This window comes from Lagopus leucura, unplaced genomic scaffold, assembly GCF_019238085.1.
Source record: "Lagopus leucura isolate 7727_CA_CO unplaced genomic scaffold, USGS_WTPT01 111-10_obj-0_obj, whole genome shotgun sequence".
NCBI lineage: Eukaryota > Metazoa > Chordata > Aves > Galliformes > Phasianidae > Lagopus > Lagopus leucura.
This window is the reverse complement of record NW_024968987.1, coordinates 83,894-99,001: the sequence shown is the minus strand read 5'-3', so window position 1 is coordinate 99,001 and position 15,108 is coordinate 83,894. Positions and strand designations below refer to the sequence as shown.

Here is a 15,108-nt window from a genome sequence, read left to right as displayed (position 1 = left end):
TTTGTTAGCCGTGAACTTTCTCTGTGTCTCTGCCTAATGAGGAGTTTTATCCTTGAGGGAGCTGAGCAATCCAGTCGCAGTCTGACTTTGGTGGATGTTCTAAGTAAAGAAAAAGTTATTACTGGGCTTTCCTCTCCTTTGTCTTTCATGCTTACTTTGTAAAAGAATGTTTTGCTATATCATTATCCCTAGAAATCTAACAAGGTCTGTAATTACGAGCTGGTACTCCGTGTTCATTTTTTGCTTGTTAATTGTTCGTCTCCTAATGGGCAAATATTTATCTTGCATGTGTCACAGCTTCTTTAGTTGGTCTTACTGCGCAGAAGCCAGGAGTTGAGCAGGAGCTCCTTCCCCATCAGAGCAGAGAGGCTCTACCAGCACACAACAACCAGCAAGGCTGCAGTGCTTCACACTGCTCAGAAAGCATAAAATTCATCTAAATGTTCTCCCCACCTGTGGAGCTCATTTATAAGGATGCCCGGAGAGCAAGTCTTTCTGCAAGAAATTAATAGCAGATGTGAAGCAGTTTGACTGCTTTGTATTTATACATCTGTGAAGAGCTAGCACTTCCCAGTCTGTCACGCCTTTCTTCTAAAATAAAAGATGTCTTCAGTATTGTCATTATCTTCTTTTGTTATTAGCATACAGGTTACAATTATGAGAAGTGCAGTAAGGACTGTTAGGTGACCGGAGTGTAGGTTCATTTCCACCCGAGGTATGGCATCACTCGTTGCTGAAAGCAGAGTGGGGAGCAGGGACAGATCTCAGCTAATTTGGCCAACTTGTGAAAGCTGAAGTGTGTCACTGCCTCCTCTGGGGTTAGAATGGAAAAAGAATATTTAAAGAGTCAAAAAACTTGATAGGCTGCAGAATTGGTGAAATAGCACCTGAAGCTTCTCTGTGGCTTATCAGGGTGCTTTGCTCAGCTGGAAAAATATGACTGTGCCAGGCTCATGGTTTGTAATACAAGTATTTCCCATGAACACTTGTGAGACACAAAATTAATTTCCTCTTGAGACAGATGGAATTCCTCATTTATAAAGTTGGTAAATAATGAGTTTTTCTAGTCAACTGTATTACCTTACTCAGGAAAAAAAAAAAAAGGGAATAAAAGGAGCTGGCCAAAGTGTTTGTCTTTGAGTGGAAAGTATTCTGTTAGCCTGGGTAATGCAGCATATGGGTCACTGTGCCAGGTCTTTGCTTTCCAGGTCCTGCATGAACGGGCAGTGGAGGCACTGCATGCATTACAGTCTCTTGGTGCGATGCTGTTTAAGAACCTTTGAGCACCACAAATGGAAATTTTGGGTGGCTGAAGCGTTTATTTTGTTCACCTGTTTCAGAAAGGCACAGGGAAGGTTCCTTTTTTCTCTGAATCTGAAGATCTGTTGCACTTTGGCAGCTCTTCATTGGTTATTTTCAAAATGAGATTGAAATTTACTTCCCTGAGTTGGAGTTCACCAATTCTGTGATTTCTGTGCTCTGTCCAGGTGGCTGCAATTAACCCAAACCATCCTCTTGCTCAAATGCCTTTGCCTCCATCGATGAAGAACTGCATTCAGTTGGCAGCATGTGAAGCTAATGAATTGCTGCCTATGATCCCCGATCTGCCGGCCGACCTTTTCACATCATGCCTTACTACGCCAATCAAAATTGCTCTGAGATGGTAAGGATCATCTCCACTGTTGATGGCAAGTGCCAAATTCGTGTCGTTGTCTGTCGAAATGATAGGTTTTCCTAATCCAAGTGCTTCATTTAACCTAATGTTTCTCTGCAATATTGAATTACAAGATTTGAACTGTGTGTCTGGGATGGACTGTTATTAATCAGAACTAGAAAGGTGAAAAAACTGTTATCTTCTACTTATTACGTTTTAGATTCCAGCTCAATATCTAGGTTTGCTCAGATTAAAGGATTTACTGTTCTGGGAATTAAATATCTGCTTCTTCAGAGAGTGGAAATAGTACATAGTGCAACAACAACTCCTTGCAAATTGTCCTTCGTACAAATGATATTCCAAATATTGCAGTTGCTGTAAACAATGCAGTAGCATTAAATAATGCTGTAGTGAAAGAGACCGAGTGATAAACCGAAGGAAGATGTTACATAAGGATACAAAAACCTGGTAGATACAGGAGGAGCTTTGAAAGGACAGTGTTCTTACCCAACAGAGGAGAGGAGCAGCAGCAGTTTGGTGCCAGCTGAGGACGTGGTATCAGGAATCCGGTGTGTCCCTGCAGGTACAGAGCTCTGTTGATTCGTTCCTATCAGCACGTTTCAGTTCATCCTCTTAAGGTACTTTGTAGTCCAGAATGAAAAACTCCAGGTCATTAGCCAGACTAGGTTAAAAGAGGCAGAAACATATAGACGTGGCAGACAACCACAAGCAATTGAGTCACTGCATCTGCAAGAGTTATGACTTCTGGAGATGCTCATAATAACTTCACAAGTCAAATTCTCTCTGAGTTCTAAAAGCAGCAAAGTGACTTAATGTGGCCAGGTTCTGGTTTAGATCCATAGTGCCTTTGAGCACCTAACTTTTGCTTGTAAGCACAGTCAAAAGTCTTTGATAGTTTAGCAGGGCGAAGAGCTGCAGTGACACGAGGATTATCTAGGAGGGAATTTTTGGGAAGGTTAATGAGAAAATAGTTTTCCAACCCATGTGTCAGGGACCTGGCGTCTGAAGTTGTGGGAGATTGGGCTAGGGTTTCTGCCAAGGAATGGCAGACTTCTGAATGAGAGAGGCAGCTGTGCATTCCTCTGGTTTCTTTAATATCCTTTCTGTATTACTACTTCTATTGTGAAAAATTAAAAATGATATTGTTGATCCAAGATAAGTTTGGTTGCGATATTAGGCACTCATTAGAACTCCCAAGTGAGCACTTGCAGACGGGTGACAAGGTTGAGCCTGCTGCTTAGCCAGAGGCATTTAATCTCATTTAATCCTGAGAGAACAGGATGCTTCCCTTCCAGGCAGGTGGGGGAAGGAGCACGCTGGCTTCCAGTGCAGCTGCTGCTTGGCAGTGCTTCAAGGCGAGCTGTCTGCCTTCACTGAGGCCTCGTCTCATCCTGGGTGCTGATACGGTCCTGGTAGGCTGCTCCTGAACTCAGCCTACAGCATGGAAGCTCTCAAGCTGCCTGCTTTCTTTAAAAGCTGAGGAAATCACTATGTGGCAAAATTCCTTGAGGGGAACTTTGAGAAATAGTGTGTTACTGTGGTTCCAGGGAGCTACTTTTGTCATATGGCTGCCACTGAGTCACTGCTAGCCAAGCAGTGTGATGTGAGCTGAAGCTTTCAGCTGTATTTGTCTATAGAGGGAGACTTAGAAATTGAACTCAATGTTCTACCTGCTTAGTTCAAGGCTAGCCACAGGTGACAACGAGTGCCACTTGGCAAATGCAAACAAATGTGGCTTCTTTTTAAAATTACTTTTCAAAAAGAGTGCAAGACCAGTAAGTAAAACAAAAAGCCACAAAGGATTCAGCAAGTGAAGGTCTGAGCTCAAGTTCCAGGGAGAATATTTTCATCAAGACTCCATGTTAATGTGCAGTGAGGAGTTAAACAATTGCTTGTCAGGTTGTCTGAACTGAGGCTTGCAATTATTCTCAGTAACTCATTACTGTGAATCTGAGTTAAATCAATACCACAAAGACGCAGCGATCCTGCTTAATTTGTGCTGTTTTTGCTATTTTGGAAAGACTCTGTGGGAATCCACGGCATGAGCTTTGATCTCTGTTGAAGATGAACTGGTTTGCCACAAACTGAAGCTTCTCGAGTAAAGTGAAGGTGTTTGTGTGTAATACAGAGCTGTGATCGTGAAGGTGAAGACGTGGAGGCTCAGGTAGAGTTGTTTTGGTTGGAAGGAAGCCCCCTCTGAACATACAACCCTTCACACAACAGTGTTTAATGCACAACTTGTGTGTATTGAGAAAGGCTTTTCCAGATGTTCTGATCTGTTCAGGAGACTTGTGCTGCATCTCCATGGGAACATGGCTGAGGGGAGACAGGCAGGTTCTTGAGCAGAGCTGCTCCTCTGCTCAATAGAGATGCCTGGAGTTGTCTCGCTTGTGTTTGGCAGGAAGGGTTGTCAGAATACTCTCCAGGTAAAGGATTTAGAGCCATGAACCTCAGCTACTGTTGGTGCTGATGCAGGTGGGTGCTGTGCTAACTCCTGGTTAGTGAGGCCTTTCCTTCTGCATCGAATCCAAACGTTATGTGTGTTGCTTCTTATTGCACGTATTAAAAAAAGAAAATCTCCTCTATAATCTGCAGATTACACTCCTTTTATATTCCCTATTAATTGGCATTATTAGTGTTGTATTTCTATCCACGCAAGTTCTGCAAATGAGAACTTGCTTGCAGACTGTTGTTATTCACTGCATTTAAAAAGAATAGATGTGGAGCCAGGCTGCCTTCCTCATGCAGTTGTTCAGTGCAAGCTGTATGTCAGGCACTTAACCAAAAATACTCTTCTAATTCAGTTGGACCTTTTGTTAAAGCTGGCCCTCAGCTCTGCAAAGTTATTTTTGAAATAAAAGATTTTTGCAAGTCCAGACTGACGAGTTAATGAGGTTTCACATGAGGAGTTTATAGGCAAATGAAAGCTGGATGAATAAATTCCTGTACATCCCATTTTGCGTGTGTATTTGGGATAAATTGATTGACAAAATCACTTCACAAATGGAATTGCATCCACCTCAGGCCGGGAAAAAAAAAGATGCTGGTGATAGAAACACGGATGGATGAATGGTGCACCTGAATTTGGTACACAAAACTCTTAATCAAACTGACTGACAATTTCAGAGCTCTGCTGTCTGAACTCTGGGTAGCTTCATACTGACTGTCTTCACGTGCAGACACTGTTGTGAGCTGACATTCCAAATGTATGTTGCAGCTATGTATAATGCAAGCTTAAAGGTAGGACATATGGATTGTCAATTTTGACTGACTTAACCAAGAAGGAGAACCAGCTATTGCACAGAGAGGCAGAAATCAGAATACAGTTACACTTTGTGTTCAGATCTGTGTGTCTCTTGCACCGTCTGCAATAAAGCAGCAGTTATGTCAGAAGTTGTGTTTGGTGGTGCATCGTATGCTGATGTTATTGTCAGTCCCTGAAGGCATAAACAAGCTGCAAGAGTAATTTCACAATTTTACATTTGGAGGAGAAGGCTGCAATTGTCCAGGCTGCCTGAAGAACCTCCTTACGTGAGGTTATGGTGCTCCTGAAAAGTACAGGAAACCCCTCAAGCCAAAAATAAACGAAGTTTAAAAGCGGCTCAGACTCAGGAATTTTAAATGCACAGTTGTGTGCACTGGGACTCACGTGCAGCAAGATTGTCAGTGCCTGGGAGTAAATGCTTGACTCCTGACAGCTGATTTCGTGTTGGGTCAGTTGCACATTTAAAGTGTTTATTTCCAATGTATGCATTTTGTGTTTGTGCTTGAAGGTTTGGGGGTTTAAACTGAGCCGATCCCCTGTCCTAGACTTAGACTTCTCTAACTAAACTGAGTTTCAAAACATTCCTGGGTTATCTGAGAAAAATCTGAGCATTGTTATGCATGTTACTGCTTTTCTTCTGTGTCGCCTGGTGTGTATTGGTACTTTTACTGCAGCTCTGACATCTCCTGCCTGATGACACCAAGCATCCACTTGAGACATCACGTTTGGAGCCTTGGAGTAATGAGAGGGAGGTTGCAGATACAGGATGAAGGAACATTCTGTTTACAAGTACATTTTCTTGGCAATCACTGCTTGTTAGAGAGGAAATGCAAATAGTCTGTTAGCAGTTACAAGGGGTCTTAATGAACTCATCTCTTTCGAATTTTCAGAGGTGGGGATTTTTAAAACAAGTGCACCAATAGATCAAGCACAGACAAGAGCATTAAGCTCCCATTCAGGCGGATATAAACAGGTCTGTGATGAGGGCAGGGTGTTTTTCTTCTCTAAGTCAAGTGCAGTCTGGTTGTATTTCCTCAACGTTGAGGAGCCAAGGCTTGACCAAAATAGCCTAGATGTAAGTTGATTTACATCTTTGCCCACAGTGCAACTCTCTAAGGAGAGTGCAAAGTGACAGCTGTGCAACGCATTCATTGTGTGAGCATGTTTATAGCTGACCCTCAAAGGTGTGCATATCTCACTGCTGCAGGTATTGGAGGAAATGTTGGCACAGGGGCATTTCTCATGTACACATGTCCTGAATATCTGTATGCACGGGGAAGCTTTCTGCTGCTTTGTCTGAACAGCTGTAACCGAAAGCCTCGTGCTCAGAAGAAATCCTTGCAACAAGGAGGCTCGTATATTTGTTTGCCCTGAGGCAAACCAGCACTGGGTGAGACCCTGCTCATCAGCTCGGGGTCCCTTGCTGCCTGCCCAAGGAACCAGGCTGCACTTTGGGGCTGGCAGCTCATCCTTCTTCTGCAACATGCCTTGCTGCTTGCAGCTCTGTCCTATTAATCTGTGAGCTTGTAAAATATTGCTGAGTGCTGAGGTCATATCATAACTCACATGAGAGGCTTCCAAAGTAAATACAAAATGCTATGTGACATGGTGATAAGTGGAACCCTTTTCTTTGTGGAAAACAAATGTGTAACAGCCCAAAGTTGTGCAAGCTTTGCTTTAATCCTTTCAGATATGTCGTAATGCAGAGACATTGAGCAGCACAGCGAGGAAGTGTTTTGGCATCCACAGTCTGCAGGGAGATTCCAGGCTGATTCCAATAACCCAGTTCTGCCGTGCTGAGATCTGCTCGCAGTGTTTGTCTGAGAGTGGTGTTTCCCTCAGTGGCTCTGTAATGCAGCTCTGCGAGGTGTCTGTGTTTAAGGGATTGTACTGGGGTTCTGCTGTAGCAGAAGATAGTTTCATAGATAGTTTCATGCCTTTTTTTTTTCTTTTTGGTGATGGATGGCACACACCTCAGGAAAGCAGCCTGGAGAGCACTTAGGTTTTCAGAGCCCATCCCTGATGTTGGCAATAATGGATGTCCTGCAGGCAAGGGGACCACAGGGACATCCTGAGTGACTGAAAGGTTTCAAAATGACCTCGGCACATCTTGATCTCTGCTGTGCTAAGAGAAAGCCTTGCGGATGCTGGTGTCATGGAAAGGAGAGGCTGGGGAACCCTGTCTGCTGAGGGGCCTCAGCTCCGGTGTAGGGGCTGAATACCAACCTCTTGTGCTGCACAGTGAGCTCTTCCACAGCAGAGAGCGGATTTCTGAATGCTGAGAAGCAGGCTGGCATCGTGGTGACACGAGAGGAAGTCATTTCTCCAACTGACAGCTCTGTTATTCCTCCTGGAGCTGTGGTTTCCCAGCTCTGCTCTCCGAACCACAAAGCGCATCCCAGCAGCGGGGCTGTTGGCTGTGCTGCCTCCCACCTGCACCCAGCACAGTGCTGTGCTGATGCAGTCCTGGAGCAGCAGTACTTGCAGTGCTGAGGAAGTGGAGTCAGCATTTCTTTAATTAAATAACTGTGGGTTTTGAACATGACACGTTGCTCCCAGCCTCCATCACCTGCCCTGCCTGCAGCGTCGGCTCCTCAGGGATGCTGGGCACCATTCCCCTTTCCTTCCCTGCTCAGGAACCCCGCTCCCCCCATGCACTGGAGTGCTGTCAGGGTGACAGAGCCTGGCTCTGACACTCAGCACTGGAAATGGCCACGTGCTCAGGAGTGTGACAGAAGTGATGGGGCCCTGTGTGACTCTGGTTGTGCTGGGGGAAAGTTTTCCACCCAAACTCTATTTTAAAAGCAGAAACACTGTAACAAAAACCTTCTTCCATGTTTTTTTTTACACAGACCTGTTAAATATACAATTAGTGTGTTTTGTTTTTGTTTTCTCCCCCACAGGTTTTGTATGCAGAAGAGTGTCAGACTGGTGCCAGGAGTCACGCTGGATTTGATAGAGAAGTAAGCCAAATTTCACATATATTATATATATATTTTTTTCCCCTGTTGCTCTATTTCCTGGCTATTTTCAGCATTTCTCTTGTTTATCCAAGGGGAAATTTCTTTGCAAGCCTTGCACAGGGTCCCTCCCTGATGGGTTTGCTGTCCGTGTCCCATTGCAGCCAGCTCTGGACATGGGCACCTATGGGGCAGACGTGCCCACCCAGCATCACCAAAACCACAGCAGAGAAGTGCTCACCAAAAGCATTGCCTTTCATTTCCCTGCTATGCTGTCCTGTTACCCTTTCTCCAGCAGTGTTATGTTTCTGACTTAACACTGAAATGAGCTATAATCCTTCTACTCAAACAATATTTGAGTGTAATTACTGATTCTGAAGCAGCTGAGGGAAGAAAGCTGTTCGTAAATCTCCTTCAGTTTATACCAACAAGCTGGCCTTTGAAATAATAATTGCCCACCAGGGTCCCTGCTGGCTTTTCACATTTTTTTTTTTAATGGGAAGCGTGTTCTTAAAGTCAGGGCAGTGGATGCAGGCACTCTGTCCTCCCTGTGGATTATTTTTGAATATCCTATTCTGGGAACCTTGCTACACGCGCACAAACCGGGAGTAATTAATTAAACACTGTTCAATTTCTGAGGAGTTTGGATGCTAGAAATATCATTGTCAAGATGAATTAGAGCCTGCATGTCTGCTGTTCTGACGTGTGGGTGCCCACAGCCCGGTTACCATCCTTGGTCTGAGACAAAAGCTGTGGAACTGAGAGGCGTCCTGAAGGGGCTGAGGAAGCAGGAGCAGGGTAATAAGCTTTTGAAAGGGAGAGATATTTCAGACTTTCTTGTTTTTCTGGTAATCTTCCGAATGGTGTCACAAAGTACAGCAGTGGCTCATTGCTGATGCTGCCCATAGCAAACTGTGGGTGATAGCAGAGGCAGTGAGGTAAGGTAAGGTTGCATCAGCTAACATTTCTTGCTCTGGTTTTGCTTTAGCGAATCGTTCCCTGTTGAGTAACTTGCACGCTTCTCATTCTGATGAGGTTAAAGATGCTTCTCAATGCCATTAGTTCTTCCACAGGGTGCATTTTAAGCATAGACAGGCTTATCAGGAGAATCTGGGTATTTAATCATGGCAATTTTACACGTGAAAATTTGATTATCCTCTCATCTCAGTTGGAGAAACAAAGCATTGATTCTGCAAAACTGTATTTCAGTGGCACTAGTCTTAACCAAAATTAAAATCATTTCTCAGCTTTCTAAAGCAAACACGAGACCTGTGAGGCTGACAAGCAGATGGTTTAAGCTGTATTTATTTCCAAAGTTTAGTTGCTTTCTGCCCTAATGCAGTGTCTGGTTATTCAAGCCATATAACCACGGACTGCTAAAATAGGATCTAGACGTAAATTGCTTCCAAACCTAAACCAGTATGGCCCACAGTGGGAGATGGTTTTAGGGATCATTTAGGGAGCTCATTTGAAGAAATAGGGATGACTTCTTTCTGAACCAGTGGGCTCACCATTGGTGCAGGCTGGGGTCTCTTTGGGTCACAGAATAAATGTGGTCCAAAATAGTGACTGTGTTACATTAACTGTGATTAACAGACTGCTACAAGAGTGTGTCAAAGCAGAGAGCATATGGCAATGTCAGCGACAGTCTGAGCCAGGTAGCTCAGGAGTTGGCTTCCTTCATGGAAGGAACCTTCATGTTACTGAGGGTTAAAACCTCTTCAAATAATGGTTTACTGAAAAAAATGATCAAAATCCTTGTTGATAAATACCACAGCGAATGTGGATTCTGTAGGGTCAGAGAATCATAGAATGAGCAAGGTGGGAAAAGGCCCTCAAGGTCACCAAATCCAGGATTGTTTTGAAGACCCTCTTCATGGAGGCTGCACTAGAAATAGGTTCCTGTAGATACCCGGTATTTAAACCCTCACATAATAATATGCTACGTATCATCAGTTATAGAAAACACATGTTTTTTATTGCAGTCCCAAGATAGCACTAGAATACTTCTCCATTTGCCTTTGTGTGTATTGTAATTTATAATTTAGTTGTCTTTAGAACTGTGGAGAGAGTTTATATTCTAATTAGGCTACAGACTTTGGGACTAAATTAGCCTGCACCTTCTTTGAAGGGCCCAAACTAATAATTATTTAGGCTGAACCGGCGTCCTGATGAATAAATGCATGGTGCATCCTGATGTGCGTTTCTATTACAGATCTGAGATAAAGGCAAAAAAAAAAACCCTCATTTAGAAATAAAGATGTTTGCTGGAGCCAGGCAATGAATTGTAAAGGAAAAAAGGAGAAGTTTAGGTCGGTGGAGTGCTAAGAGTTGGGGCAGCTCTGGCTGTCCCTCGTGGCAGCGCTGATGTCAGGCATCCCTGCTGGCTCCGTTGGTCCCTTCTGCTCGATGACAAGTTGTCCTGTCATCTCACAGCTGGCTGTGGGGCTCCTGAGTGCAGGGAACCGAGGCTTTGTTCTGCCTTTAGACATTCTTAGTAATTCCCTAAGGGGCAGTATAGCTTGGTGTATGGGCTGTGAGCTGGGTACCAAGAGCTGGGGCTGTGTGATTGCAAGGCTGCCCTGCATTGCCGCACAGGCTCTCCCTCTTGAAATCGCGTTCTCAAAAGAGTGACAACAGTATATTGCTTTCCCAGGAGATTTTTGCCCAGGTCCATTTGGTGCCTGGCAAAGGGTGAGAAATCTTGTCCCCCGTTGTCATGCTTTGTTACAGAGGGCCTGTTCTGGATGTCACGTAGGCAGGAGGCCGTGGGAGAGATGTGTCTTGCTGCAGTGCGCTGCTGCTGCTCCCGACGCAGAGCGCCCATCTTGGGGCTGTCACTCACCAGCACAAAATCTATTTATAACAATCACTAGAAATGATAAATTTGGGTCTAAAATTAATTTTGTTTCCATTTTAAGCATTATAGACTGTCAGGGCCCAGAAATTATTAATGTTGGAGTGCCTATTGATTATTGATGGTGTTCAGTAGGAGCCTGTTTAAAGACAAAGTAGGAAAAATAAAATCCCAAGATATCACGCAGCAAAGGTAATGCAATTGGAGAACATGTAGAAATTTTGCTGTCGTGTAACAAATATCTCCTGTGTGTGCCCTCAGAACTTAATTAATCAGCTGTGTCAGAATGGTAAATTGGGGGATGGGCTGTGGAGTGCAGCTGGTTAATTCCTAATTCTTTTTCCAGGTGATCTCAGCTGAAATCATGTGCAATGTGAAGTTACAGTTCAACTAGTCCAATTTCTGCCATTCTGCAACTTGGTTTTTTTAAATTATTTTAATTAGATTTATAATAGGAAATCTTAGTTTGCCTTTAGGGCTGACTTAGGCAGCTTTCATTCCCTTTCATTTTCTTCTGCAAAATTCAATAGAAAGCATTAGAGCATGTATTTCAGGATGTCATGTCTTAGTCAGTGCTGTTTAGTCAGTGCTGTGAGGATGCTGTGCCATGCTACCTGTCTGCAATGGGTACTCGTTGGTACTCAAGTGCAGGGAGAATGCTTCCTTGGAAGGCACTGAAACACTTCTGTTCCGTAGCAAATCTGGTTTTACTGAAACCGACTATTTAATGTGATCACTCTTGTTACAGGGAAACAGCCTGTAGTGTAGGCAAAGTCTATTGTATATACAAAGTGAAGATTGCACTCAACAGGATGGTTTTCATGGCAACACTTCTTTCGTATCTTTGTGCAGAACGACGACAGGATTGAAAACTGGTGTGCAAAGCCTGACAGAAGTCTCCAACAAATCATTGGAGAACTTCAAACGTTTTGTCTTTCTCAAGGAGTTTGCCAAGGTTTCAGGAGCTGCATCACGGCGGCCCTGTGCCATTGGTGTGATTTGTGATGAGAGCACGTTGTCTTTGAGCCCATTAGCTGTGCTGATCACTTCTAAGCAGTTCTTGCCAGTTCAGGAGATTGCCGCAGCACATATGCTGTGTGCAGAATTGTTTTACCATTTTCTGTGATATACTCTCCTCTTCTTTTTTTCCCTGAGGCTATAAAATGTGAAATATACTTACTTATTTTTCCCTATGCTAAAATTATGGTGAATGTTTACAGCTATAAATCAACGCCAATGCGTTTTGTTTTTTGAAGTCTTCAGTATCATATTGCTTATCTCACATTGTATGTATTACAGTACAAAAATAGAGGTAATGGTGGAGCCCATCCAAAGGGAAAATCTGGCATCCTTTGAAGTAAATGCTTCCCCTGTAATTAAAGTGATTCATAGGATTTTGCTAAATTTCTGACAAGGACATTGATGTTAACACCTAGCACGAGCTCCTTAGTGACCCTGGCATTTTGTAGTCTTCACTTCTCACAATAGACTGCAGTGATTTAGGTCTTTGTAAAGGCGTCTGTCAGGAAGTTGATGGAAGAAGCAGTCGAGAGTCCAGAGATGTTAAATTGAAGCCAGCAGCTGAGGCAGCCTGCCCTTTTTTCCTTTTCTTCCCCTCCCTCCAAAATAGTTTTTACAAATGAAGCCTGCTTTGTGCTTACTGTCAAAGGCTCTCTGGTGATCGTCAAAGCGTAATGAGAAAGACATCAGGAGAAGTGATGCTAAGATGATAGCAGTGTTCCTTGTGGGAGAGAATACTTGTGGGGCGTTGCAGCCTGCTGGCTACGTAGGTGCCTGTCCAAATACAAGGTATTGGAAACTTCAGTTTAGAATCACAGGACAGGTTTGGAAGAGCATCTTGTGGAAGAGAAGTGTGCTGAGTCTCAGACACGCTTCATCTGAAAATTTTTATAGTGAAACTCTGAAAAGATAGCAATATTTAAGTGACCTCTACTCCTCTGAGAGATGTATAGATGGTGAGTTAAAAAATACAAAACAGAAGCTCCACGATTGACTATTTCAAATAAATCTGTGGTGATCAGGGTCTACTGACACTGAGCAGCACTGTGGTAAACCCCCGTCAATCACTCAGCTCTTCATTTGAGCGGTACAAGCCGTCCTCTGGTTTCTGGGATGAGAGTTTGAGCAGTCCGATCTAGGAGCAGAGAACACGTGTTGATTTTCATCTGTCGATTTATCGTACTGACTGTTCCAACTTTAATTGATTCCTGTGTGCGGCACAGAGAACAGCAGTGCTGCCAATTTCATCCTAATGGCTCTTTCTAGCTCTGCTTCAAAATCGGAAAGCCCTGCTACGGTTTGGTGCAGTTATTGAAACGTATTGCCTTTCATTCTGGTGCTATTCCACACTCTCTACCCTCACCATTAACACCTAATGCATAGGTTTGCAAAGCGCTGAGCACCATTAATCTTCACAGTGCTGGAGCTTGTACCTTCCTGAGTGCGTATGGGGGCAGAGAGGAAATGAACTCACCTGATGACATGGCAGATGTGCGAATGACGTCCTGTTAATGTCTGCTTCGTGACTGCAGTCCCTACAGGCAGCTCTGTTTCTATGAATCTGGCAGCTCCTCTTAGAAAGCGCAGTTGCTTGGTGCAAAAACACCAAGTGTATTTTAACAGCCAAACTAGAACCTGTATTAAACTAACAAGAAGCCATTTTTAGCCTTTCAGTGCAAACAATAAGCATGCCTTGCTCCCTGATAAAGCAGATTATTCAAATGGAAAGAGTTTCTAAGGTTGTGCTGCTAGCATCAACTTTTGGTTTCAGCCTGTCATTCCTGCTTCATGCCATCAGTAAGATAATTATCAACACACAATTTGCATTTAATAAACAGAATCTAGTATGAACTGTATGCAGAGCTCTCCATCTGCTGTAAAGATTCAAACTCCACCATGAAACGCTATTTCTCTTTGCACTGAAAGCTGACTTGAAAGCAGCCTTTAGAAGGTTTAAGCTCAGCATTTGGCTTGCAAGGAAAACCTCAACAAGGAATGCTTTGGTTTCTAATTAATAGCATTACAACTTATGAAATGCTGGTATTTTGCTGCAGAGGGTGTTCTGCAATGCAAATATTGATGTGAAATCCTCCTAAGAGCGGTTGTGTGGCCTTGTGTTCCCTCTGCTTGCTCTGGGGGATCAGTTAATAAACACTGTTTCAGAGCTGTATATTTTTCCTCTGATATCATGACAGACAGGAATTTGTTATAAGATGTTAATTTCTATCTATTTCAGAAATGTGTGCAAGGGAATGTGCTTCATCTGAACCTGCATAGGGAATGCTACTGCCATATGTATCAGAACAACTCAGCATAGACAAAGCTTTGCTCTTCATAAAGATTGTCTTGATACTTTCACTATATGAATTTGTTTTTCCCAATGCAAAGCAACAAAGCATTAGAAAGGATATCTGAGAAAACTGAGGAGGATGGAGCAGGAAGCTGAGAGACCTTGAAGAACAATTCACAGCTTCTTTGCTTTCCCTGAGTCCTGAGCGCATGTTGACATGGTGCCCAGCAGACCTCGGGCTGCTCTCTTGACTCACAGCAGACATCACTTGCAGGTCCTGCAGCTCCTTTGGACTGTTGTTGTGGCTGAGCAAATACAGCACAAGCTCAGCTGGGTGAAATGAATTGGAGCACCTTCTTTCAGTTCACAAAAGCGAGGTCCTCCCAGGTGGCAAACAGGACAGCTGCTTTCCCTCCTTCCAACATGAAACGCAGCTGGGCAGTGCTGTGGTGTTTTTTCAGTTACAACCAAAAAGCAAGCAGCTCGATGTAGCTCATGGAAACACTTTCAGATCACAATCTGTCCCTCCATGGATCACAGACTGAATCTCTTAGGTTTGCATTGTGCTGGCAGGCTGCAGTTTGGTGCTGTTCTGCCGTGCTGAATCCCTGTCAGGCTGTCCCTGGTGCATTGATGCCTGGAGTAACAAATGGGCAGCCCAGGGGGATGGGATGTTATCTGCTCTGCCCTTCTGCCTATCTCTGGCTACAGCTTTCCACCTGGCTGCTCCTCAGCAGAGCTAAATAGCTCGTGTTCCTCTGAAGCATGTGTGCCTGAAACCTTTAAAAGCATTCAGTTGCTTCCCTTTCTTAATGATTAAATGCTCTTCTTTCTTCATCCACTAGCACAATGTATTCGTTAGCATGAGGATTCTTCCCTCTGATGAGTGTTCATCCACGATGCTCAAGTCTTTCTCTGCTGCAGGAGTAACCTTAAATTTCTCACTCCATGGCATCATGAATGCTTGGAGGAATCGGTTTGGTTTGCTTCTGAAGAGAGGGGACGTAGCTGCTGTAGTCACAGTAAAGGCCTTCGCTGTGA

The 15,108-nt window shown here is 43.8% G+C and overlaps 1 protein-coding gene across 4 annotated transcripts in view; it reads left to right on the top strand.

Annotated features, from left to right (window-relative positions):
- RPTOR (regulatory associated protein of MTOR complex 1) overlaps positions 1–15,108 on the top strand; it is a 118,624-nt gene that overhangs the window by 35,652 nt on the left and 67,864 nt on the right. For all 4 annotated transcript variants that reach the window (XM_042894866.1, XM_042894865.1, XM_042894864.1 and 1 more), the window contains exons 6-7: positions 1,488–1,663; positions 7,844–7,903. In XM_042894866.1, coding sequence (XP_042750800.1) covers positions 1,488–1,663; positions 7,844–7,903 — 236 coding nt within the window. The remainder of the gene's footprint in view (positions 1–1,487; positions 1,664–7,843; positions 7,904–15,108) is intronic.